The following is a 27,472-nucleotide window of genomic DNA, read 5'->3' as shown; positions in this document are numbered from 1 at the left end:
GTGTGGGTAAAACGCCATCAGATAACATTGCATGGAACAGAGGAATTGTTCATTGAAGAGTCCATCAATGTGGTATGCTTTATTGTTGTCTTATTTTAAGAAATTGTTGCAGCCATGCCTTCTCTAGCAGCCACCACACTGATGAGTCAGCAGCCGTCAACATCAAGGCAAGACCCTCCACCAGCAAAAAGATTACCACTTATTGAAATCTTAGATGATGGCTAGCATTTTTAACAGTAAAATATTTTTAAATTAAGGTACATATACCTTTTTTTTTAAACTATAATGGCACTTAATAATTTAAGTATGTAATAAGCTACAGTATAGTGTAAATGTAACTTTTATAAGTACTGGGAAACCAAAAAAGTCATTTGACTCACTTTATTATGCTATTTGCTGTATTTCAGTGGTGTGAAACTGAACCTGTATGATCTCTGAGGTATGCCCATATTCACACAGTCTTCCCCTTTACTCAGAAATAAATGTATCCAAATGAAGTTTATAAAGTAGTGAAAGAAAAAATTTCTCATGGTAGACTTATATGGAAATAGCAAAATATATAAATTATGCATTCAAATTTTGGTATTTCTTTTAAAACATATTGTATATATAATACTTAACCAAAGTTTATTTTAACTATTACTTATTATTGGGGGAATGTAATTAGGATACAGTTGTGTTTTTTTATGGTAAGCAGTGTTACTATAAACATCTTTTTTTAAAAGATTAATCTATTTTAGAAAGTGCACATGTGAGCAGGGGGACGGGCAGAGGGAGATATGGAGAAACTCAAGCTGACTCCACACTGGGGCTCCTAATTCTCTACCCTAAGATCATGATCTAAGCCAAAATCAAGATTCAGATCCTTAACCAACTAAGCCATCCAGGCACCCTGCTATAAACATCTCTATGTGTGAGTCACTTTTCTGTATGTAGGATTATTTCCTTAGGATAGGTTCTCAGAGGTGGAATTACTGGTTTAAAAAATATGGACATTTCAGGAAATAAAAAACAAGCCTCAGATTAGGTGAAAGTGTACAATACATGTATGTGATAAAGGACTGGTATCCGAAACATACAAAGTACTCTTAAACAGTAAGAAAATTAACAATCCAGTTTAAAAATGGGCAAAAGATTTGAAACAGACTTCACCAAGGAGATGTATAAATGGCCAGCAAGTACGTGAAAAATGCTTAGCATCATCTGTTTTTAAAGCAAGAATGAAGTACCACTACATACCTATTAGAATGGCCAAAATTCAAAGCTCTAACAACACCATATGCTGATGAAGTTAGGAGCAACAGGAACTCTTATTCATTCCTGAGGGAAATGCAAAATAGTACAGCTACTTTGGAAAACATTTTGGCAGTTTCTTGCAGAAGTAAACATACTGTAACCATATGATCCAGCAGTTGTGTTCCTTAATATTTACCCAAATAAACTGAAAACTGCACAAGAATGTTTATAGCAGCTTTTTTCACATTTTCCAAAACTTGGAAGCAACCAAGATATCCATCAATAGATGAATAGATAAACCAACTTTGGTACCGTTACAATGGAATATTCTTCAGTGATAAAAAGAAATGAGCTAGTAAAAGAGATGACAGGACCTTAAATGATCATATTGCAACGTGAAGGAAGCTACTGTGAAAGCCTACATACTGTGTGATTCTAGCTGTATCACATTCTGGGAAAGGCAACAAGGTGGAGACTAAAAAGTAGAGCCTGACAATGGTGGTGAGAGGGATGGAGGAATGAATAGGTGGAGCACAGGGGATATTTAGGGTCGTAAAGCTATTCTGTAAGATACTGTATTGGTATATACATGTCATTATTAATATGTTAGAACCAAAAAAGTGTGCAACACAGAGAACCCCAGTATAAATTATGGACTTTAGTTAATAATGTATCAAAAAACAATGTATCAACATTGACTTACCAGTTGCAACAAATGTATCACTCCAATACAAGGTGTCAGTAATAGGGGAAACTGATGGGGGTGGGGAAGTCGAGGTATATGGGAACTTGGTATTGTCTGCTTATTTTTTCTTTAAACCTAAAACTGTTCTAAAAAAGTCTGTTAATTTTTAAAAATGAATCTCAAAGTTTCCTAATACATTTTACAAAAGTGCCTCATGAAAGAATTACACCAAATGTACTACAATTAGTGGTATAGAATCTCACAGAACCTGCAGAAACCTTTAAATAGAAACCCTTTAAATTAAAACCTTTCAAACTGAACCCAACTTAAAACAATTTTTCCTCTACTTCATTGAAAAGTATTTTCTTGATTATTCTTAGTTGTTTCTCTTTGCTTATTCTGGAATGGTGAGTATGAAATACCCCTGCGTTGCTACTTTGCCATCTTCCTGGATCATAGGAACAAGGCTGTTTATTTTGCCGTCATCCTTGCTGACAGGGCCAGGGTCATTGATTTGATAAGTAGATTAAATTCCAGAAGCTGTGATCACAATAATGTAGCTTTGATAAAACAGAACCAAAATAGTGACTGAGTTCACCTAATTAGGGTCTTCTCATACCTTGGAAGCTGATACCAAAGCCAGGCCAGCTTCTAACGTTGGTGTCCTTTTATTGAACACATTGCAGGGTCAGTTAGAATAAATCTGAAGAAGAAAACAAAGCCCATTTTCTTTTTCTTTGTCCCTTTCCCATGTATGTCTCTATCTTCATTTACTAAATTGCAATGATATGTTTATGTGTCCTTCATCCCCATCTGACTATAAACTCTGCAGAACAAGGCCCAGGTCTCATGTACTTTACACCTCCTGTGTCTTTCATAGTACCTGGAATATGGAGGCTTTCAACAAACGTCTCTTGAAGTTTGGGGATCAAAAGGACTAGACCATAGATAGAGCTGATATCTAACATTTAATTATAAAGATAATCATGAGGGTCTATTTTAACATCAGCCTGCTGTAATCTTACATGATGAGATTTATATTCTTATATTGTCTTTGAAACAACAGCACTAAAAATAATTAATTTATCCAGGCAATATAATGAAACTACTTTTTAAAAAATTTAAACAATACAGGAAAATATAAATAAAAATTATAGTTGCCATTCTGTCTCATTGTACTTTCTTTATTAAACTGAATACAATTTAGTGTATATACATCCTTACAAATCTTTATGTATTTATAAACATGCACACACATTTATATGTTTAGGAGGGGTGTATATATGTGGTGTATACAAATGGATCTTAAACTATATATCCTGTCTTGCAATTTGTTTTCAGCCTAACAGTATGTAAAGGGAATAATTCTATGTTGATATGTATAACAACTCTCCTGCCTTATTAATTGTTGCATGTATTCCTTTGTGGGATTGTATCACCATATATTTATTTAGCCCTCCCCTTTTTTTAGACAATTATGTTGTTTCCAGCTCTTCACTGACCAGTAATATTGGAATGTACACATATACCTTTGTTTTCATATGAACCAGTGTATATATATCCAAGAATGCCTGATGCTAGATATTTAGAGGTAGATTTTCTGGATTGAAGGGTATATGCATTTAAAATTTTGTTAGAGGGGTGCCTGGGTGGCTCAGTGGGTTAAGCCGCTGCCTTCGGCTCAGGTCATGATCTCATAGTCTTGGGATCGAGTCCCGCATCGGGCTCTCTGCTCAGCTGAATCATAAGTGTATGTTTGATTTTATAAGATCTGGTTTTTGCCTTTTAACTTGATTTATGCTGTCATTTGTCCTGACATTTTAAATATATATGTTGTTAAGTTTGCCATATTTTTTAAGGCTTCTAAATTTTGTGCCTTGCTTCTATGCCATTCCCTATTCTAAGATGATGCTTTTACTTTTTTAAAAAAGATTTTATTTATTTATTTGACAAAGAGAGCCAGAGGGCACAAGTTGGGGGAATGGCAGAGGGAGAGGGAGAAGCAGTCTCCCCACTGAGCAGGGAGCCCAACACAGGGCTTGTTTCCAGATCTCTGGGATTGTGACCTGAGCTGAAGGCAGACCCTTAACTGACTGTGCAATCCAGGTGCCCCTAGTCTGTCAGTTTTAATGGTATCTTTAATTCCTCTTACTACCTGTATAATAGTTAATAATCTTATGTTACTTTCTCTTCCACTTGTCCCAGTTTTTAATTGTAGCCCTTCTGATTGTTAGATCATACAATGTTTACATTCTTCATCCATGTCCTTACTTTTGATTTATTCTTAACTCTGCAATTAAATTTGTAAAGTGTTCACCATTTGTCCTTTTTCTCAGGTCTTTCTAGTCATCTCTTGGTCAGATGAAGCTCATACTCTAAGAATTGATGAACTAGTTTGTGGGTCAAATCTGATTCTCTGCCTGTTTTTGTATGGCCTGCAAGCTAAGTTTGTTTTTGTATTTCTAGATGATTGGGGAAAGATAAGAAAAGTAGTAATTTATGATACATGAAAATTATGTGAAATTAAAATTTCTATTTTATGAAAATTATATAAAATTAAAATTCTAGTACCCATAAATCAAGCTTTATTGGAATATATCCATGTTCTTTTATGTATTTACTGTCTATGGCTCTTTCTGCACTACAACAGTAGATTTGAGTAATTCAGTAGAGATTATATCACCTGAAAAGCCTAACATATTTGCTGTCTGTTCCTTTTTTTTTTTTTTTTTTTTTTTTTAAGTAGGCTCCTTTCTCAGCATGGAGCCCAACAGAGGGCTTGAACTCATGAGTTCAAGCCCTAAGCTGAGATCAAGAGTCACATGTTTAACTGACTGAGCCTTTCAGGCTCCCCACTACATGTTCCTTTACACTTAAAGTGTGCTGATCTCTATTCAAGTAGATTCCTCAGGAGAGGTTCATGTATACAGTATTCCTGATGTTCTGACATGTTCGAAATTGTATTTTTATAGATTGGTTAGAGATAACATCCTTGATTTGCATTTATTTTCCTTGAAGACACAGCTCTGCTACTGTCTTGTTTTATATGTTGTCATTGAGAAGTCTGATAACAGTCTAATTTTCTTGCTGCTGTGTTATTTCATCTTTTTGCCAGAAAGCCTTAGGACATTTATCTTTACAGTCTTAGAACTTTAGTAGTATATACTTCACAGCTGATCATCCTAGGTGAGTTTTAGTGACTCATGGGTACTTCCAGTGTGTAGACTCAGGTCTTCTTTTATTTTAGGAAGTTTCTTTGGATTACAGTTTTAAATATCAGCTCTGTTCCATTGTTTAGATTTTCTTCTTTGGTGACTCCAGTCATGCCTATTTTCTGTTGCAACCCCTTTCTCTCTAACCCTGTATTTAATTACCACATTTTCATTTCTCAGTTGCTTTTCCTGCTTTGTCTAATGTTATGTATTAAATTTTCATTTGAATCTGTTGTCTTGGGCACCTTGTAATTTAGAATTCATTTCTGGTAGGATTTTTCTAGTTCTCTTCTGGTTTTGTTTTGTTTTTGTTTTTGTTTTTCCTGAGTTCAGTCAGGTCTCATTTATCCCTTTTTTGTCCACTTCTGTTCTTAGTTTCTTCATTTCTAATTAAAGGTGCTTTAATCTGATTAAGGACTTTCGTATCCCCCAGATGCTTGTTTGAGGCTATGTAATTAAGTTTGGAGCCTTATATTACAATTTCCTTTAGCTTTGTGATTGGATTTTGGCTCTTACTGCAATTTTGGCCTTTCTTTTTTGGTAATAGTTTTGTATGAATGTGGTCTACCTCTAGTCTTTTTTATTTCATGGATAGGGTCCATAATTGCTCTCTTCTGTCAGTTGCCCTCTTCTTTTTTTTAAAGACTTTATTTATTTGACAGAGATCACAAGTAGGCAGATAGGCAGGCAGAGAGAGAGAGAGAGGAAGGGAAGCAGGCTCTCTGCTGAGCAGAGCCCGATGCAGGGCTCGATCGCAGGACCCTGAGATCATGACCCAAGCCAAAGGCAGAGGCTTTAACCCACTGAGCCCACCCAGGTGCCCCCAGTTGCTCTCTTCTGTGTAATTTCTTTTATAGATGATGCTGGTGGTAGAGGTGAGGTGAGGAGAGCATTTGGCCTGTGTTGTTTCTCTCATTTCTGTAGGATCCTTAATTTTTCCCTTTTTATTTCCTTGTTTTATTTACTGCCACACTGTTCAGGGCTTATCACCTTTTTTTTTTTTTTTTTAAACATATTTCATTTTCCTCCAAAAGCAACACTTCTCTCAGGTTGCTACTTCTGGTCATGCTCATTTTTAATCTTTCCCCAGGAACTGGCTGGTCTCAGCCTATGTTCCCCAGTATTGGGCGTGGCTTTGTATGCGCTTCATCTAAATCCTCTATACCCTCTGTTTTCTTTCTTGAAGCCTCTTAAGCTCCTCTCTCATCTGTGGTTGTAGGCTTGAAATGATAGGGAATAGGAACTCTAATGGAACAAGTCATTTGAGGCTGTGGCGTGTATTTTTCATCTCTCAGTAATGCTGCAGACATGAATCCTGTGTGGTTTTCTTGCTCTCCTTGTTTATGTTTTGGAGGAAAGTTTTGGGGAAGATTCAAAATCAGGCCATAGTCATCATCCTCTATCTGGATTCATGTATGTTGCATCATTTTTGTTGTTGTTGTTTGCAGGAACTCTGAAAGGAAAAGTAAATAGTAACTAATAATAATAATAAAAGTAAATAATTTTAGTTTCAGTGGAACATCAAATAGATGTAAATACTGTAAACATTTCTCAACTATGTAAGTATTATTATAATGATTTTTAGAAGTGTGTTTAAGCAGAAAAATGTCATTACTCAGGCATTCTAGGTGTTGCATAGTGGGTTGGGTTTTTTTGCATACTTCATAGTCTGTTCTCCACTAGTACACAATTTTAAAAACTATTATTTAAAAATTAGGTGTTTCAAAGCATGTTTGTTTCAAAATTTTGTCAATTTTGAAGGCTCATTTTTGTTGTGATTGAGTGTTCAGATTTTGATTTATTTTGGTTAACTAAAGTGGGCTTTGGTTTTATTTGGTTTCTGTTATATTAATGGCAGTTAAGTTTTAAGTATTGGGGAGCATTTGTTATTTGAGTCATCTTCATCCTCCTTGCTTTGTAATATGTTTTAAAGTCAAGACAAACTCATTTTTCATTTATCAGATGCATACTTCTACTGGAGGGGGATTTTGTGATTGTGGAGACACAGAAGCATGGAAAACTGGCCCATTTTGTGTAAGTCATGAACCTGGAAGAGCAGGTACTACAAAAGAGGTAAGAGTACTATTTTTAAAAATTACTAATTATTTTAAGCTTGATGCAGTTAGGTAGAAAGAAATGTTATATTATGGGTTAAACTCAATTCCATTAAAAACCCTGGTTTTTAATGTTCCAGTATTTAAATGTAAGGAGTTTTATTCTACTCTTTATTTATTTGTCTAAAGAGTGAATTTCTGGGATGCCTGGGTGGCTCAGTTGGTTAAGCAGCTGCCTTCGGCTCAGGTCATGATCCCAGCGTCCTGGGATCAAGTCCCACATTGGGCTCCTTGCTCAGCAGGGAGCCTGCTTCTCCGTCTGCGGCTGCCTGCCATTCTGTCTGCCTGTGCTCGCTCTCTTCTCCCTCTCTCTCTGATAAATAAAATTAAAAAAAAAAAAAGTGAATTTCTTAGTTCTGTTTGTTAAGCAGTCAATTTGATGGGTAAGAGTAATATATAAGGCTAAAAGAGCAAATGGAACAGTAGAATTGGCATGTAACTTCAATAATTACTTTTCATAGAAAAATTACTTTTCTTAAAGAAAAAATAGTCAATAAATTGATTATCTACTATACATCCTAATCAAGAAAAGTGAGTAAGCCCAGATAAAGGCTATTAGGAGAATGAGGAAATAACTATAGACTGCAGATACAGAAGAAATTAAAAGGATTATGAAAGACTCTTTATAAGACTATGTGCAAATACATTTGAAAAATGGGTTATTTTATCAAGCTATATAAAATTTAATCATTTATTCAAACATGGAGAAAACTTGAACAATTAATAACCAATGTAGAAATTCAGAATGTTGTCACAAGAAAGTACTTCCTAAGAAGTACTTCCTATGTTCAAATGATTTCACAGAGTGACCCTTTTGAAAAACTGCAAGAAATAGTTTTTGTACTCTTTAAACTGTTCCAGATAATCCTCTAGCAATGAATACCCTGAACCCCCAGATTTTGATCTCTTTAAGTACTGTTACCCACTAAAAGAACCCAGGGCTTGTAAAAATACCTGACCAGATCTGAGTCAAGGATTAAGTAAGCTTATGAGGATGGGTTTGTGTCTAAAGAATCTAGGACCCAGCATGAAAGGGCTGTCATTGATCAGAGTTGGACAATTAGAGTATCAAAATAATACTAATTACAGTAACTGCTGTAACTGATTGAATCATAATATATGAAAATTCATGAGTTCCTAGTAAAACCAAAGAGAACTTAAATAATTTTGCCATGGCAGTGGTTATTATATCAATTTCTCACACTGAAAACTGGTAATTAAAAGAATGAACTAAGCGCATTTATTCTACCTCTTTTTTTTTATTTTATTTTATTTATTTGTTTTAGAGAGGAAGAGAGTGTGTGAGCAAGAGTTGGGGGAGGGACATAGGGAGAGAGAGAATCTGAAGCACACTACACCCTGAACTTGCTCTAAACTTGGAGCCGTACTCAGGGCTCTATCCCAGGACCCTGAGATCATGACCTGAACCAAAATTGAGAGTTGGACGCTTAACCAACTGAGCCACTCAGGTACCCCTGTTCCACCATTTCAGTAGTAATTGTATTTCATGGTAAACAAGTATTTCCAGTTTACAAGGTAAAGCTCTTCTTTCTGGCTGAATGCTACCTAACTAATAGAGAAGGGATAATAGGATTAGAATAATTAACATTTTGTAAACCTTGAAGAAATATTTGATTCAGGCAAGTTCATTAATGGATGCTAAACCCATGAAGACATGAGTTGATAAAGAACAATATTCATATAGTTCTAAATTGTCATCTCATAGATCACTTGCTAGGCATAAAGGGAAAAAGTAAAACTTTAAGTGGTGGTATTATATTGTCATCTCCTGAAACTGGTCATTGGTATTAGCATCATTACTAATAATGGAGTGAGATGGCATAATGAGCCTCCTCACAGGATGTAAAATAAAGTACATAGGTTAACATCTCAGAATCAGCTCACTTTGGTGGCACATGTGCTAAAATTGGAATGATAAAGAGAAGATTAACATGGCCCCTTTGCAAGGATGACACAGAAATTTGTGAAGTATTCCATACTTTTATGATTTCACTCATATGTGGAATTCAAGAAACAAAACAGATAAGCATAAGGGAAAGGGGGAAAAAAAAAGGAGGGAGACAAACCATAAGAGACTCTTAACTATAGAGAATAAACTGAGGGTTACTGGGAGCAGGGGATGGGCTATATGGGTGATGGGTATTAAGAAGGGCACTTGTGATAAGCACTAGCTATTATGTGTAAGTGATGAATCTCTAAATTCTACTCCTGAAACTAGTATTACACTATATGTTAACCAGAATTTAAATAAAAATTTGAAATAGTGGGAAAAAACAAAAGTTGATAAAAAATATTTTAAAAATGAGTTAAGGTAACGTACTGTATAAACAGAATAAAAAACAAAACCAGATGATCATCTTAGTAGATGTAGCTAAAGCATTTGACTAAATCCAACATACTTTCATCATAAAAAGACTTAAACTTAAAACAGAAGGGAATTTCCTCAACCCTAATAGAGGCCATTATGAAAAGCTCCTAGCTATAAATTTATTAGATACTTTCCCTCTGAGATCAGGAACAAGACAGAGATTCTGCTCTTGTCACATCTATTCAATACTGTATTAGAGATTCTCGCTAGGGCAATTAGTAATGCAAGAAAAAAAGTGAAAGGCATCCAGATCGGAAAGGAAAAAGTAGAACTAGCTCTATTTGCAGATGACATGATTTTATATATGGAAAGTCTTAAGGAATCCACACACAAAAATTATTAGAACTGTAAGTTCAGCAAGAATGTAGGATACAAGATAATTATACAGAAATCACTTGCTTTATACATCAGTAATCAAAAATCTGAAGAAGAAATTGAGAAAAAAATTCCATATTGGAACGTTCTATTCCAATATTTCCATATTCCATATTATAGTATCAAAGAATACAATATTTAGAAATAAATTAGCAAAAACAGCATAAAATTTATATTCTTTCACTGTTGAAAGAAATTAAAGACGATCTCAATAAATGGAAAAACATCCCACTTTTTTAAAAAAAGTTTTTGTTTTAATTCCAGTTTGTTAACATACAGGGTAATATTAGCTTCAGGTGTACAATATAGTGATTCAACAATTCCATACATCACGGTGCTCATCATGACTAGTATGCTTCTTAATCCCTATCACCTGTTTCATCCATCCCTCTCCACACCTCCCCTCTGGTAACCATCAGTTTGTTTTCAGTAGTTAAGAACCTGTTTCTTGGTTGATTCTCTCTCTCTTTCTTCTTTCTCCTTTGCTCATTTGTTTCTTAAATTCCACACATGAGTGAAATCATATGGTATTTTTGAAGATTTAAAATTGTTAATGTGGCAGTCCATTGGCTATTTTTTCCCTAGCACCACCAAGCGATTAAACTTACTTCTCCATTGACACTGACCAGGTATCCCACAAATTTAACTCAAGTCTGATACTCTCTGCTTGGTGATAACATCAGATTCCAGAGATTAAGGGCATAGTCTCACAAGCTTCCCCCATTTTAGATATCACTTGGAAGTCTAGGTTCTCTTTGCTTTTGCTTCTGACCAATTGGCTATAAATCAGAGATTCTCATGACCCTCTCTTCAGATTCCATTGATTTACTAGAGCAGCTCATATAACTAAGGAAATGAGATTTCCTAGATTTACTAGATTACCTATGTATTATAAAGGACTGTACTTCAGAAACAGCCAGATGGAAGAGGTGCATAGGGCAAGATATTTGGGGATGGGTTGTGGATTTTGCATGCCATTTGAGTGCACCACTCTCCTTAGATCTCTGTGTGTTCACCAACCTAGAAGTTTCCCAAAATCTTGTCCTTTTGGGTTTTTATGGATGTTTCACTATAGGCACATGATTGATTGAATCATTAGTCATTGGTGGTTGTTTCAACCTTTACCCCCTTTTCCCTCTGCAGAGGTCAGGGGATAGGACTTGAAGTTCCAACCTTCAGATCACACGATCAGTTCCCCTGGCAACGAGCCTCCATCCTTAGTTGCTTTCTAAAAGTCACTTCATTAACATAATGAAAGACTTTAAAAATTCCTCCCAACACTTTGGAAATTCCAAGGGTTTTAGGAGCTGTATACCAGAGAATGGTGAAGACCAAATATATTTCTTCCTATACATCAGAATATCACAGGCCATATGCTCCAGTTAATGTACAGATTCAATACAATTCCTATCAGAATTCCAACTGGGAAATTTTTTTTCTCTATTTTAGTAATTGATAAGCTTACATTAGAATTTATATAGAATTATAAAGGACCCATAATAGCCAAAACAACCTTGAAAAAGAACAATTTGGAGAACTCACACTTCCCTATTGCAAAACCTACTACAAAACAACAGTAATCAAGACAATGTGATATGACATAATGATAAACAGAGATTATGAGAATAGGTTTGAGAGCCCAGAAATAAACCCGGTACCTGTCTGTGGTTAGCTGTTTTCAACCAGAATATGAAGGGCATTCACTAGGAAAAGAATAGTCTTTTTATCAAATGGTACCAGAACAACTAGATAGCCACATGCAAAAGAATGAGTCTGGATCTCTAGCTCATATCATACATGAAAATTAGCTCAAAATGGATCAGAGACCTAAATGTGAGAACTAAAACTATAAAACTCTTAGAAGAAAACATAGAGGCAAATCTTTATTATCTCATATTTGGCAGTGGATTGATAGACATGACAGCAAAAGTCTGAGTAATAAAAGAAAAAATAGATAATTGGACTTTACCAAAGGACACTGTCAAGAAAATGAAAAGCCTACAGAATGGGAGAATTATGTTTGCAAATCATATTATCTAATAAGGGATTCATATCTAGAACTTAAAAAGAGCTCTTTAAACTCCATAATAAAAAGACAACCCAGTTTTTAAAGCCTGCAAATAGTCATTTCTTCATGAATAGTCATTTCTTCAAAGAGTATATATACATAGATACACACGCAGCTAGTAAGCACATGAAAAGATGCTTAGCATTATTACTCATTAAGGAAATGCAAACCAAAATCATGACTTTGTTTTTCATACCCACTAATGGCTATAATCAAAAATGCAAATAATAAGGAGTGTTAGAATGTGACAAAGTTGGAGCCCTCATACGCTTTGGTAGAAATGTAGACTAGTGCAGCCACTTTGGAAAATAGTCTAGCAGTTCTTCAAATGATTAAATGTAGAGTTAACATAACACTCCAGCAACTCTACTTCTAGGTATATCCTCAAAATAATTGAAAACAGTTCAAGCAAATATTTAGACATACATGTGCGTGGTAACATTATTCATAATAGTATTATTAGAGAATAATATATTACTCATAATAAAAGTAGAAATAACTCAATGTCCATCAACTGATTAATGGATAAACAAACGTGAGTAAATTGGTACAATGCATTATTTGGCTATAAAAGGAAAATAATGAAACATGCTTCAGTTTGGAGGAACCCTGAAAACATTATGCTAAGTGAAAGAAGCCAATTATAAAAGATCACATTCTATGACTACATTTAAATGAAATAAATGGAATAGGCACATTTAAAGGGACAGAAAATGGGGTAGTGGTTCTTTAGGTCTAGGGGCATGGAGTCATTGGGTGGCAGAGGAAGAAATCACTAAGGAGTGTTTTTGTTTTTGTTTTTTTGAGGTGATGAAACTGGTCTAAAACTGATGTGGTGATAGTTACAAATATGTGTAAATAAACTAAAACCATTAAGTAGTATATTTTGAGTGAGTTGTATAGTATGTGAGTTATATCTTAAGCTGTTAAAAATATTGAAGTAACTAGAGTTTCTCTTATGAAATATGTATATATATATTTTTAAAGATTTTATTTATTTATTTGTCAGAGAGAGAGCGAGCGAGAGCGAGCACAGGCAGACAGAGTGGAAGGCAGAGTCAGAGGGAGAAGCAGGCTCCCTGCGGAGCAAGGAGCCCGATGTGGGACTCGATCCCAGGACGCTGGGATCATGACCTGAGCCGAAGGCAGCTGCTTAACCAACTGAGCCACCCAGGCGTCCCTGAAATATGTATATTTTTTAATATTGATTTGAGAGAGAGATTGTATGGGTTCATGTCCATTAAGGGATAGAGGGAGAGGGACGGAGAATCTCAAGCAGACTCCCCATGGAGCATGGAGCCTTTCACAGGGCTTCATCTCACGACCCATGATATCATTCATGATTTGAGCTGAAATCATGAGTGGGATGCTTAACTGACTGAGCCATCTGGCCCCACTTACGAAATACTCTTGATAAAAATGTTTAGCCTGAACTTAGTAAAACCTTGAGGTTTAAATTTTAGAAAATACAGGGGAGACATGAACACAATAGAGAAGACCACAAGGAAGATAAGTATAAAATATAGGACATTTCGGGGCACCTGGGTGGCGCAGTGGGTTAAGCCGCTGCCTTCGGCTCAGGTCATGATCTCGGGGTCCTGGGATCGAGCCCCGCATCGGGCTCTCTGCTCGGCAGGGAGCCTGCTTCCCTTCCTCTCTCTCTGCCTGCCTCTCTGCCTACTATTTATTGGACAGAGAGAGATCACAAGTAGGCAGAGAGGCAGGCAGAGAGAGAGGAAGGGAAGCAGGCTCCCCACTGAACAGAGAGCCCGATGCGGGACTCGATCCCAGGACCTGAGCCTAAGGCAGTGGCTTAACCCACTGAGCCACCCAGGCACCCAATAAATAAAATCTTTAAAAAAAAAAAAAAATATATATATATATATAGGACATTTCAAGGTAAATAAAATGTATGAGTTTTTATAGGAAATATGGCCTGGCTTCTGTCATGAAGAACAAAAGGCTGGAATTGGAGATGGTAGATTCATTTAGATGTAAATGACCTAGACATAATAACCAAATGCTGGATATTTTGGGAAGAATTAGGAAAACTAATATGACCAAGACATTAGAGAATATTTAAAAATTATTAATGTTACTAGATATAATAATGGTATCATAAGTATGTAAGAAATTTTTTTTTTTAGAAATGCATGTTAAGTATCTAGGTTAGAATATGACCAATACCTTAAAATACTGGAAAAAAATATATGGAAAAATAACAGTTACTGAATTTAGGTAAAAGTGTCTTTATTATACTGATCTTCCTGTTTTTCCACATTTAAAAAATTTTACTGGTTAAAAATAAAAACCAACCAACTTAATACCAAATAAATAACAAAAATATAGAAACTGTCCTTAAGCATAGAAGGGGGAAAAGATAAAGTTTCCAGATTTGTTATGTAAAGCCAACATTATATTGATCTCATATCTGACAAAATAGAGAATGTACGGATCTGTTTTATTAATCATTGTTATACTGAAATACTAAATAAAACATTAGTGAGTGAAATCAAGTCTTTTAAAACAATCATGTAACACTATCATGCTTACCTTCCTGGAATGAACTCCTCTTGGAATTCACTTGTGAAACCGTTAATCCTGGCACTTTCTGGAAAAGTAGCCTCTTTTTAAAAATCATGATACCTGGGAAAACCCAAGAATGTTAACTGAAAAATGGAAACTAGAGTAGAGTTTAGTCAAGTTACTGGTTACAGAACTCATAATAAAAACCATTAGTTTTTCTGTTTAATATATTCAACAAATATTACTTTAATACTCTTACAAGCAATAATATCTTTTAGAAAATGTAATGGAAGGGGTACCTGGTGGTACAGTTGGCTGAGCATCCTAGTCTTGGTTTAGGCCTGGGTTGTGATCTCAGGGTCTTAAGATTGAGCCCCATGTTGGGCTCTGTGCTCAGTCAGTGTGAAATGTGCTTCAGATTCTCTTACCCTCTCTCTCTGCCCCCCTGCTTATGTTCTCTCTCTCTCTCTCTTCCTCTCTAAAGAGATCTTGGGGGGAAAAAAGGAAAATATAATGGAAGAGGGATGCTCGGCTGACTAAGTCAATGGAGCAGATGACTTTTGATTGGGGTTGTGAGTTCAAGCCCCATGTTAGGTACAGAGATTTTTTTTTTTTTTTAACGTAATGGAAGAGAAGATCTCATTCTCTATAGCATGAGAAAAAAATATAATAACTTGGAAAAAATAAATCTGCCAGCTCTGTTTTAAGAAACTTGAAAAGTGTATTCTAATAGGCATGAAAGAAAAAAATAATCAAGAGATACACTTCATTCTTGTATTGGAAGATTCAATACTACAAAAAAAAACAATATTAAAATTTTTTCTAGAGTTAATCCACAAAATCACTATATTCCCAACCAGAATAACAGCCAAATATTCTTTTGGAACTTGACAAAGTTATCAGAAGTTCTTCTGGAAAAATAATCTATGAGAATTGTCAGGGAAAGCTGAAATAAAGAATTACGAGTGTGAGGTGTAACAGATTTAAATGTATTAAAGAGCTCTAGTAATCCAAATACGGTGATTCTTGCTACAGGAGTAGACAGCAAAGAATGGAACAAAAAAGAGAATCTAAATCCAAATTGGTAGTAAAGATAGCACTTATGGTTGTTGGTGGTATGTAACGGGCTACCCATTTGAGGGAAAAAAATATTAAGCTTGATCAGATAAATTCCAGTAATATCAATGATTTTTAAAAGCTTTTTTTTTTTTTAAAGAAAAGAAATTATGAACTTGTTAGGAAATATGAGTGAATTTTTTAAAATAATCTTGAAGTAGGTTGGGCCTTTCTAACATTTTTTTTTAAACTTCAGAAGCCATAAAAAGGAAAAGATTGATAACAGTGCTTCTGCAAAAATTAACTTCTTTATAGCAAAAACTTTTCATGAGATTAAATGACAGACTGGAAGAAACATTACAGTATGTCATAAAAGATAATTACCTGTCATTAAGAAATCCTTGGTGGGGCGCCTGGGTGGCTCAGTGGGTTAAAGCCGCTGCCTTCAGCTCGGGTCATGGTCTCAGGGTCCTGGGATCGAGTCCTGCATCAGGCTCTCTGCTTAGCAGGGAGCCTGCTTCCCCTCTCTCTCTGCCTGCCTCTCTGCCTACCTCTGATCTCTGTCTGTCAAATAAATAAATAAAATCTTAAAAAAAAAAAAGAAATCCTTGGTAATCTGTATATTTGTGCTGTATGACCACTCGTGTGTAGTATACTCTTATTTTACAAAACTCAGAATGGAAAGAATTGTAATTATATTTGGAGAAGTAAAATGTGTTGTCTTCTCTTGAGTAGGAGCATTAGAACACAACAGTATGGGCTCTAGAACAGGTGTCCTCGGTTTGCTTTATAACCCCACTGATAGCTCTGTGATCTTAGCAGAGTTATTCACTGTTTCTTCCTTTCAGTTTATCTCTAAACTGGAGATAATACCATCTGCCCTCACAGGGCTGTGAGGATTAAATGAGATAATACATGCAGAGTGCTTAGCCCTAGAATATGTCTGGCATGTTCTAAGGCCCAGTAAATGTTAGCTGTCATTATTAGTATTAGTATTACAGCTCCTACTACTTTTCCCAATACCTTTCTTATTTGATACTAGTAATGTTTTAGAATTAACTGGTATGTTTTAGAATTAACAGAGATCTTCCACACGAATTATATCAATTTATCCTCATTACTACTTTGTGAGGTAGATATAGTAGCTCCATTTTATAGAAGTAGAAACAGAGACTCAGTAAAGTTAAGTGACTTGTTCAGGTTTGCATTATTTAGTGGCAAAGTTGGTCCTAAAATTCAGATCTTTAGATTCTGAATTCTAGGATGTTTTTTATAATCTTGAGTTTAGGTGTAATTTCAAATTTATGAAAAGCTGCAAAAATCAAAATAGTACAAAGAGTATTCATATGCTTGGGATGCCTCTGTGGCTCAGTCGGTTAAGTGTCTGCCTTCAGCTTATGTCATGATCCTGGGGTCCTGAGATCAGGTCCCACATGGGCTCCCCGCTCAGCGGGGAGTCTAATTCTCCTTCTGCTCCTCCCCTCCTTCTCCCTCTCTCTCTTTGACAAGTAAATAAATAAAATCTTAAAAAACAAAAACAAGAATATTCATATACTTTTTACCCTTTCACCACTGTTAGCCTTTTCCCCCATTTACTTTATTATTCAACATTCATTTTTTGAATTGCTGCTCTCTCTCACTTATTTTACTTATCCTAATCTCAGACGGCCATTCCTTCATTTGACAAATATTTATCAAGTGTCTGTTACTTGATTAAATATTACCACATGCCCATTACCTAGAATACTGTTTAAACCTTTCAAATTTATTCTCATTTTTGTTTTGTTTAATGAATGCTTTTAATTCTGAATATTTCACTTTCCTCCTCTAATATTTTTGAAAGGGTACTCAAATATTTTGGCACATGGAGAGTAATTTGTGGCTTGGTTTTTATAACCTCTTCATTCCATAACTAGTCATCTGCAAAAACTATCTTTGTGTTTTAAGTACCTAAGGAATCCCTGGGAGTTAATTTGACTCGTTGAGTTTACAAAGCTTGCTTAACTTCCATCTGCCTCATGGATTTCCAGTCCCTTTGGTGTTTCCTGAATCATAATGGCCTCAGAACACTGAATTTAGTACTGAACTAAGCTGATCCTGGATTTAGAATTAGATTCAAAAGATGATTGGTCATTCAGGCTTATCCTAAAAGTAAATCTGGATATTCTGAACTGACTGATTATCTGGAGGTAAGAGAGGGGCACCTGTGGTAGCATATAACTAATCAATTCACTCAACACAAACAGTCCTGTGTACATAGCATTTTGTTGCATCTCTGCTTTGATGAATGTGAAAGCCATACTATACCAGGTGCATGGCACTGTGCCAGTCATAGTGGGGATTTACCAAGTGTAATCCCCTCTGGCTGGTACTATTCAGCCAATCATCCAGCTTTCGGCAATGTCTTTAAAAGCAAGGCCTCTTTCCAGTATATATTAAAGCAGTTTCTCTCTAGTCCTGTAGTACATTTATGGGTTAATTATTAAGTTCTTTTTTTTTCTATTTAGATTATAAATATAAATATAATATAGCCCTTTTGTTTCACTGGCCTTATTTTATAAGCTTTAGATGCTTTGCTTGAAAGTTTCTTATATACTTAACAGACCTCTTCTAAAGGACTTACCTCTGATACGGTGTGGAAGTGATGAGTTGAGTCTTTTTTTTTTTTTTCCTTAAAGATTTATTTATTTATTTATTTGACCGAGAGAGATCACAAGTAGACAGAGAGGCAGGCAGAGAGAGAGAGAGAAAGAAGCAGGCTCCCTGCTGAGCAGAGAGCCCAATGTGGGACTCAATCCCTGGACCCTGAGACCATGACCTGAGCCGAAGGCAGCGGCTTAACCCACTGAGCCACCCAGGTGCCCCTGAGTTGATTCTTTTAACTCTTCACCTCAAACTGTTTTTTTGAAGAATTCAAAAGGATATATTGAGCTTAAAATATATATATATAATATATATATATGTATATATATACAAACACACACACACACGAATGAAATAGGAATGTAGTGGACCAGTGTTGGTCTTAGTACTTTGGCACTCTTTGTATCTCTCTCTCTAGTAAATGCTTCGGAACAAAATCTCCAGAGAGAAGGTGATATGTTGAAGAGAAGGTAAAACTTGAAATCATAAAGCACTGAGGAGTGAGAAAGAATAGGTGCAGGAGAGAATTGCATAGGTTAAGGGTTTGGTGAACAAAGAATGAAATGCAGTTCATTAGAATGGTCTGCAGCAGGTAGGTTAAAATTTAACATTAAAATCTTATATTGAATTACTACTGGATTTTTTTTTTTTTTTTGGTCTTCACGAGCTCCTTTGGTTTTTTTCCTGTTTAGTCTGTCTTTTGTTTAAACAGCTCATTGAGACGTAACTTGCATGCCATAATAAAAAGTTCTTACTTGAAGTATACAATTAGCACTTTTTGGTATATTCACAGAGTTGTTCATCCATCACCTCAATTATAGAACATTTTCATTACCCCCCCCCCCAAAAAAAACCCTGTGTCCATCAGCAATCACTCTCCATTTCTTTTTTTTTTTTTTTAAAGATTTTATTTATTTATTTGAGAGAGACAAAGTGAGAGAGAACATGAGCGAGGAGAAGGTCAGAGAGAGAAGCAGACTCCCTTTGGAGCTGGGAGCCAGATGCGGGACTCGATCCCGGGACTCTGGGATCAAGACCTGAGCCGAAGGCAGTCGTCCAACCAACTGAGCCACCCAGGCGTCCCTCACTCTCCATTTCTTATAAACTCCCCAGCCTTAGGCAATCACTATTTTACTTTCTGTCCCTATACATGTGTCTACTGTGGACATTTTATATAAGTGGGATCATATAGTATGTGGTCTTTTAAGAATGGCTTTTTTCACCAGCGTAATGTTTTCAGGGTTCATCCATGTTGGACCTTGTACTTTTTGATACAAGTAATATTATGTTTTTACGGCCAAGTAATAGTCTTTGGGCTAAATATTCACATTTTATTTATCCATTCATCAGTTGATAGACATTGGGGTTCTTTCCACTTTTTGACTATTATAAATAATGCAGCTGTGAATATTTGCATATGTGGTTTTGTTTCAGATGTGTTTTCATTTATTTTGGATAGATATGTAGGAGTGAAATTTCTGGGTTGTATAACTATGCTAAATATTTTGAGCATCTGTCAGACTGTTTTCCAGATTGGCTGCATCATTTGATATTTCCATGAGCAATATATAAAGGTTCAAATTTCTCTACATCCTGGGCAGCACTTGTTATTATATGTCTTTTTTATTATAGTAACTGTAGTAGGTGTGAAGAAGTACCTCATTGTTTTGATTTGTATCAAAATCAACAGCATTTGAACGCATTTTTTTTTAGTTGAATGGTTTCAACAAGCCTTTTGTTAAGGAGGTAGTAGTCTGTAATAAAGAGAACACTGTTTCTTGTGGGAGCCAAAGACTGGGTTTCTGCTATTTATAGGCTCTTTTACCTTGGGGTGGGTTCCTTATACTTAAAATGTCACTAATTCTCAGGCACCTGCGTGGCTTAGTCAGTTAAGCATCTGCCTTCAGCTCAGGTCATGATCCCAGGGTCCTGGGATTGAGCCCGAATAGGGCTCCCTGCTCAGCAGGGAGTCTGCTTCGCCTTCTTCCTCTGTCCTTCCCCTTGCTCATTCTTTCTTTCTCTTTCTCTCATGCTCTCTCTCTCGCAAATAAATTTATAAAATCTTTAAAAAGAAAAAGTCACTAATTCTTTCCCTTTCTTATGGAGTGGGCATGAGGATCAGTTAAAATAATAAGAAAAGTTTTTTGTAAGCTCTAAGGGATAACCAAATGTTCTCTGATAGTACCATAATTAGGCTACTCAGGAAGACAGAGAACATTTTTAAGGGAGAGCATCACTAAAAAGGGAACTCTGTGTTTCTGTCTCCTTTCCATTCTATCTATAGCACCAACTTGGCTACAAGGAATTAAGCTAAACTGTTGTGAATAGCAACCTCTTTAGCTCAACTTGAATTTGCTCCTGAGGGGTGGTGTAATGAAGTCATTAAAGTAATTAAAAAATTAGTAACCTTTTTCTCATCCATTTATTTGTATACAATGTTGGTAGTTATATCTTTTCTATACTTTCTTACAGAATTTACGTTGTCCATTGAATGAAGAGGTAATTGCCCAAGCCCGGAAAATATTCCCTTCAGTGGTAAAATACATTGTAGAAATGACTATATGGGAAGAGGAAAAAGAACTGCCTCCTGAACTCCAGATAAGGTGGGGACAGTTTTCAAAAAGAAGTTTTAGCAAAGGTTATTTATATTGCAAAATAAATGTTGGAAAAATGTTTATGTTGGACTGGTTTTAATTTATCAGGATTATGAAAATTTTGTAGAGAATTATCTTTTGAGTATACTTTCAAAGTATCCATTTATATGAGATGCTCTGAGTAGGCATTAAACAGAAGGTAAGCCAAAAGAAGACCCTAAACAGGAGCTTCTGACTTTTAAGAAAGAAGAGTTTGGTTTTTTGTTTTCTTTTGTTTTGGGGGTTTTTTTGTTTTTGTTTTTATTTTTGGTTTTTTTGTTGTTGTTGTTTTTGTCAGAAAACAGCCAGATATTTTCACATTTTATTAGCTGTGGTACAGCCCTAGAACTGCCTCATTCCCACCCCTCCCCATTCCCCACCACAGGGTCCAGCCTTCCAGGAAGCCCCTGCCTTGGCTGCCTTTGCCCACTGGAACTCCTGCTGCAGTTTGAGCTAGGTCTCCCTCTTTTGCTCTGACTAGCAAGGTCCTGGAGCTGGGACTCCTATCACTGAATTTCAGCTGTGATATAGTCCAGCCTCTTCCCCTACTATGGCCTGAGCCTCTCCCAGCTCCTGTTTGACCGGCACAAGACCCAGAAATTTAAAGACCATGTTGGACCTATCTAGCCAAGCCAGCTCCTCTTTCACGATACTACTTTCTGCACCTCAAGCTTCTGCTACCCTGACATGGATTTAGTCAAGTCCTTCTGTAGCTGCTGATATTTCACCCCTTTTCCCTGTAGCATAGCTTCTTCTGGATTAGCTCAGCCATGGTGGGGATAAAGATCTTTCTTTCATTATTTGGGCTGGAGGTCTTGTTCTGAATGATTTGTAAGGACCTAGTAGCTACCCATCCCAGTAGAGAAGTAAATTGCCCAGTAAATTGCTGTTCTGGACCAGCCTCCAGATTCCCCGAGAGATTTGAGATGGGAATAAGGAGATAGCCATTTTCCAAGTGCTGTGATATCTATGACTATTTCCTTACTAGTTGTGGAGATTTAACATTTTAAAACTAAAACCCAATGATTTCTAACAGCCACAAATCTTTCTGTGACCGTATTTGCTCTTAACTTATAAACGTACAAGAGAATTCCAGATCTGATATGATGATACACTTTGGGCCTTGTGGGAATTATTCTGTCTCTGTAATACTAGGAATTTCACAAAATTGCATCACAAATTTAAATACTGTTATTCTTTGAGTTTACGGGTTTTTTTGTTTTAGGAGGAGAGAGCATTAAAAATTTTAGTTAATAAAGACATGAAATGTATTATTTTGACTCTTGGTGGACAATAAACTGGTTGGGAAAATAAAGGTCATCAGAGATTGCATCCACAAATGCTTTAATTTCAGATATGTGATAATGTCAGTTGAACTCTTTAAGAAACTTTGTTTTGGTAAACATGATACTAGCAATCTGCCTGCCTGAAAAGGGAGAGTTGCTTGAGTTTGAGTGTATATATAGCAGCATCAGACTTCAGATTCATAGATCTGAATATGGCCTTCTAACTGCTTAAGGCATTGTGACCATAGAAAAGTATTTTTGGTGTTTTGTTTTGTTTTAAAGATTTTATTTATTTATTTGACAGAGAGAGAGAGATCACAAGTAGGCAGAGAGTAGGCGGAGAGAAAGGGGAAAGTAGACTCCCCACCCAGCAGAGAGCCTGATGCGGGGATTGATCCCAGAACCCTGAGATTACCACCTGAGCCAAAGGCAGAGGCTTAACCCACTGAGCCACCCAGGTGCCCCTGTGTTTTGTTTTTGATTTTTTTTTAATAAGCTCTGCCCTCAGTGTGGGGCGTGAACTCTTGACCCCTAGATCAATAGCCAGATGCTCTACCAACTGAGCCAGCCAGGCACCCCTGTTCCTGAGCTTTAAGAGGCCTGAAAAAAAATCTGCTTCTTAGAGTTATGAGCTGGATTGAGTATATTATAAAAGCATATTGTAAACTGTTTAAAACTGATAATAACATCTGACATTTGTGTAGTCCATGACAACTGTTTTCACATTTCTTATGAGATCCCCATACCACTCTTTAATGTAGATATTATGCTCTTTCTAAAGATGGAAGAGGCACAGTCATCTCAGCAAGATTAAAAACTTAAATAGCCGAAGATCCTTCAGTCACATGATAGTGCTAGCACTTTCAATGTATACACCTTTTTTTGTTAAACTTAGGTGTTCTTTAAAACCAATATCACTTTAAGTAAGTAGAAAGTAAAAGCAAAAATAAACTCAATAAAAACTAAGTGTTAATAAAATCTTACCATTTATCATTGCCTACCTGAAGGTCCTGAGCCCAGGGCTGTCTCCCTTTGTGCAGTAAGAGATTAGCAAGAGTTAAGAGCAGTGTTAAAAACATTGCCAGGGACTCCTAGGTGGCTCAGTTGGTTAAGCATCTGCCTTCAGTTCAGGTTATGATCCCAGGATTTCTCTGTCTGCCATTCTCCCTGCTTTTGCTCTCTCTCTCCCTCTTTCTGACAAATAAACAAATAAAATTTTTACAAAAAAACACATATTGCCACTAAAGTAATAATTTACATTGAGAAAGCTCTGATTACAGAGCATTGATTACATTAATAAAAAGATGAAATGGTAATACTTTTATCAGGGTTTTTAAAGTTTCATGACACTGTAACACTTAAAATAACTTTATTTATCAGTGTTGCTGTGGTACTTTCTCATACACAAAAAACTACATGGTGGTGCTTTGGTACAGATATTACATATTATTTTAGTCTATTTTTCCATTTTTCTTTATTTGTTTTAGTATCTGAGTATCCATCTTTTTTTTTTTTTAAACAGGGAGAAAAATGAGAGATACTACTGTGTCCTTTTCAATGATGAACACCATTCATATGACCATGTCATATACAGTCTACAAAGAGCTCTTGACTGTGAACTCGCAGAGGCCCAGCTGCACACCACTGCCATAGACAAAGAGGTTTGTGGGCTTCGTTTGAATTCTTGTGCTCCCTTACATCAGCTTCCTGGGAGTCAGGTGTTGACTGAGCCCTTGCCAAGTGCTCTTTAGTAATACAATGTGTTAGGAACAATCATACTCTTCTTTTACTCCTTATATCCTAGGTTAATTGGTAAAACTTGATTTTTCTGTATATCGTAATTGTAGATAAACTATTAGCTTTCTTCTTTTATTCTAAATAATTGGAAAGTTACTATTTGGTGAAAAGTAGTTAAGAATGTCAGCTTCAGTCAGTTTATATAATTATTTATTAAAATAGTATTCTGTAATTATTGAGTGTATGAATAAATGTGTCAATTTTGACATTTTTAACATTATTTGTTATAGCTGCTTTTAGTATAATACTGGTTCTGTGGTTTAGCTTTTGAAAAAATATCTTTCCAGGGGCACCTGGTTGGCTCAGTGGGTTAAAGCCTCTGCCTTTGGCTCAGGTCATGATCCCAGAGTCCTAGGATCGAGCCCCGCAACGGGGGTCTCTGCTCAGTGGGGAGCCTGCTTCCTCCTCTCTCTCTGCCTGCCTCTCTGCCTATTTGTGATCTCTGTCTGTCAAATAAATAAATAAAATCTTAAAAAAAAAATCTGTCCAAAGCAAACTGTGCTCCTCATGTATATAGAGACAATATTAACTTAATCCTTGTCCTTGAGAGGAGTGTAATATAGTGGAAGAAGCAGCATGGCATTAGTAATCAGTGTAGTGATCCTAGGGCTTGAGGAATCAATATCCTGGTCATACCTGTCATCCACTGGTGGATGCCAGGTGTATTGTGGAACACATGTTGTAGAACTTGTAAATTTCATTCATAGCAAGTATTTACTTACTTATTTTTTTTTTTAAGATTTTATTTATTTGACAGAGAGAGAGGGTGAGAGAGCACAAGCAAGGAAAATGGCAGTCAGAGGGACAGAGAGAAGCAGTTTCACCCGAGCAGGGAACCTGACACGGGGCTCAATCCCAGGACCCTGGGATCATGACCTGAGCTGAAGGCAGATGCTTACCCGACTGAAAGACCCAGACACTTGCATGAAAAGTATTTAAAACATGTACCAGGAGTTTAGTAAAAACATAAATTATTATTATTGAATAGAAATAGAATACACTATAGCAAATGAAGGACTGACATTCTTACCAAGCAGGAAATCCAGCATCCTCAAGTATATTCTCTACTAGCAGTATCAAAAGTTCTGAAGCTTCATAAAGGTGTTAAACGTTTATTTTTATCTTCCAGGTATTGCCCATCTTAGGACTTTTAGGCAGTTGACGAATGATTAAAAGCTCAGTAGGCCTTTGGACTACATATTACTTATTGATTGGGATTGTCAGTCTACTACTTAATTCTCATGTCTGTTTATAATTAGGGTCGTCGAGCTGTCAAAGCAGGTGCTTTTGCTGCTTGCCAGGAAGCAAAGGAAGATATAAAGGTAATTTTCTAAATTCGGGTTGAAAGAGAATTATAAGAGGAATTCACATTACAAGAGCCGAAGTAGAACAATTACATTGTTGAAGTGGTTTGGCATCCTATGTAAAGGTAGGATTGGGCCATTTAGACTCAGAGATTTGAAGCTGTAAGTGTTACATAAGATTTTTTTGAAGAATAGATTACCTAGTTAAAACAAATTTTAAAACTAGTGTTTTGTTTTTATTATTCCTTTCACTTATAGAGCCATTCAGAAAATGTCTCTCAACATCCACTTCATGTAGAAGTATTACACTCTGAGGTTATGGCTCATCAGAAATTTGCTTTGCGTCTTGGCTCCTGGATGAACAAAATTATGAGCTATTCAAGTAAGCATATTGCCTGTTTTTCTTATTTCTCATAAAATACTGGTTTTTGAAATAGCCACGAATTTGAAAATGTCATTGAGTATAAAACAAATTTCTTTTTCATTTTTGGTTTATACATTTTGATTAATTTTCAGAATTGCATCTCAAATGCTCCAAATAATATTTTATTGGCTTTTGATTCTTTGATATTGACAGAATTATTCTTGATATCAAACTGGGAAGATTGTTAGTTTTTTCACATGTTATTGTAGCAAACATACTTTTGGGAGGAATATTGTGAGAATAAAAATTATCTGAGTTCTTTTGTTTGTAGGTGACTTTAGACAGATCTTTTGCCAAGCATGCCTTAGAGAAGAACCTGGCTCTGAGAATCCCTGTCTTATAAGCAGGTTAATGCTTTGGGATGCAAAGCTTTATAAAGGTAGGTAGATCTTTGGTAAGATGCTTGCCATGAAGCTTGACCTTAAATTGGAGCTATAATCTTTTTTGTTTATTAAAACAGTGATCTTGATTGATGAGCTACTGTATTTTAAGAAAAAGCTAACCAATCAATATGTATTCTTCTGTGTTAAAACCCAGGGCTACTATCTTTTAATTATAGTGTCTTTTTGTTTAGTCAGGACCAGTAAAAAGAGTATGTATATATTCATGTAGTAATGACATTATTAAAGGTATGTTAATTTTTATTTTAAAAATCCAAATGCAGGGGCGCCTGGGTGGCTCAGTGGGTTAAAGCCTCTGCCTTCAGCTCAGGTCATGGTCTCAGGGTCCTGGGGTTGAGCCCTGCATCGGGCTCTCTGCTCAGCGGGGAGCCTGCTTTCTCCTCTCTCTCTCTCTCTCTCTCTCTCTCTCTCTCTGCCTGCCTCTCTGACTACTTGTAATCTCTATCAAATAAATAAATAAAATCTTAAAAAAAAATCCAAATGCAGAAGCGTCTGGGTGGCTCAGTCATTAAACATTTGCCTTCAGCTCAGGTTGTGATCCCAGAGTCCTGGGATCGAGCCCCACATTGGGCTCCCTGCTCAGCGAGGATGTTTCTCCCTCTCCCTCTGCCTCCTGCTCTGCCTATTTGTACTCTGTATCTCTGTGTCAAATAAATAAAAAAATTTTAAAAACTTTAAAAATCCCAATGCAATGTGCTATGGTGAATGCTGTGAAGTGTGTAAACCTGGCGATGCACAGACCCGTACCCCTGCGGCTAATAATATATGTTTATAAAAAATTTATTTAAAAAAATCCGAATGCAGAACAAAAAGCGAAAGATGAGAAAAAAGCTAAAGTGAATGGAAAAGGGAAGACACAGAGTAAGCGTAATTTTGAGTAAAATAGAGTAAAAAGGAGTGGAGAAAGTTTGGACAAGGTAAAGTGAAGTAAAGCAAAGTAGAGGGGCAGAAACAGGGAAAAGGCATATATGTATTTTAAATTCTTGCTATTATTAATGGATTAAATGCTACTCATATTTGGGTCCTTGAGGTCTATTAATATGTGAAATATTTTTATAATATTCTAACACTTCTAATAGCTGGAATTTTTTTATTTGCCTTTGTGTTATTCTTCCACTTCCCCCCAAAATGATCTGTAGGTGCCCGTAAGATTCTTCACGAATTGATCTTCAGTAGTTTTTTTATGGAGATGGAGTACAAAAAATTCTTTGCTATGGAATTTGTGAAGGTAATTACTCTTTATAAATAGGTATCAATAATAGAAAAAGAAAACCATTTTGGAAATGAAGCTGTAGAAACAAAGACAATTATGAATCAAGAATT

At 36.0% G+C, this 27,472-nt stretch overlaps 1 protein-coding gene, 1 non-coding gene and 1 pseudogene across 2 annotated transcripts in view; 2 read left to right on the top strand and 1 right to left on the bottom strand.

Annotated features, from left to right (window-relative positions):
* UBR1 (ubiquitin protein ligase E3 component n-recognin 1) overlaps nt 1-27,472 on the top strand; it is a 141,649-nt gene that overhangs the window by 22,053 nt on the left and 92,124 nt on the right. Inside the window, exons 4-10 of the mRNA XM_059372639.1 lie at nt 7,096-7,206; nt 20,777-20,907; nt 23,746-23,884; nt 25,280-25,342; nt 25,583-25,706; nt 26,020-26,127; nt 27,289-27,377. Coding sequence (XP_059228622.1) covers nt 7,096-7,206; nt 20,777-20,907; nt 23,746-23,884; nt 25,280-25,342; nt 25,583-25,706; nt 26,020-26,127; nt 27,289-27,377 — 765 coding nt within the window. The remainder of the gene's footprint in view (nt 1-7,095; nt 7,207-20,776; nt 20,908-23,745; nt 23,885-25,279; nt 25,343-25,582; nt 25,707-26,019; nt 26,128-27,288; nt 27,378-27,472) is intronic.
* On the top strand, nt 9,147-9,251 carry LOC132000410 (U6 spliceosomal RNA). The gene has a single exon (XR_009399285.1). It is a non-coding gene; the product is annotated as a U6 spliceosomal RNA (small nuclear RNA).
* On the bottom strand, nt 21,280-21,709 carry LOC132029177 (prefoldin subunit 6-like; annotated as a pseudogene).

Source organism: Mustela nigripes, chromosome 13, assembly GCF_022355385.1.
Source record: "Mustela nigripes isolate SB6536 chromosome 13, MUSNIG.SB6536, whole genome shotgun sequence".
Lineage (NCBI taxonomy): Eukaryota > Metazoa > Chordata > Mammalia > Carnivora > Mustelidae > Mustela > Mustela nigripes.
This window is presented reverse-complemented; position numbering and strand designations above follow the sequence as displayed.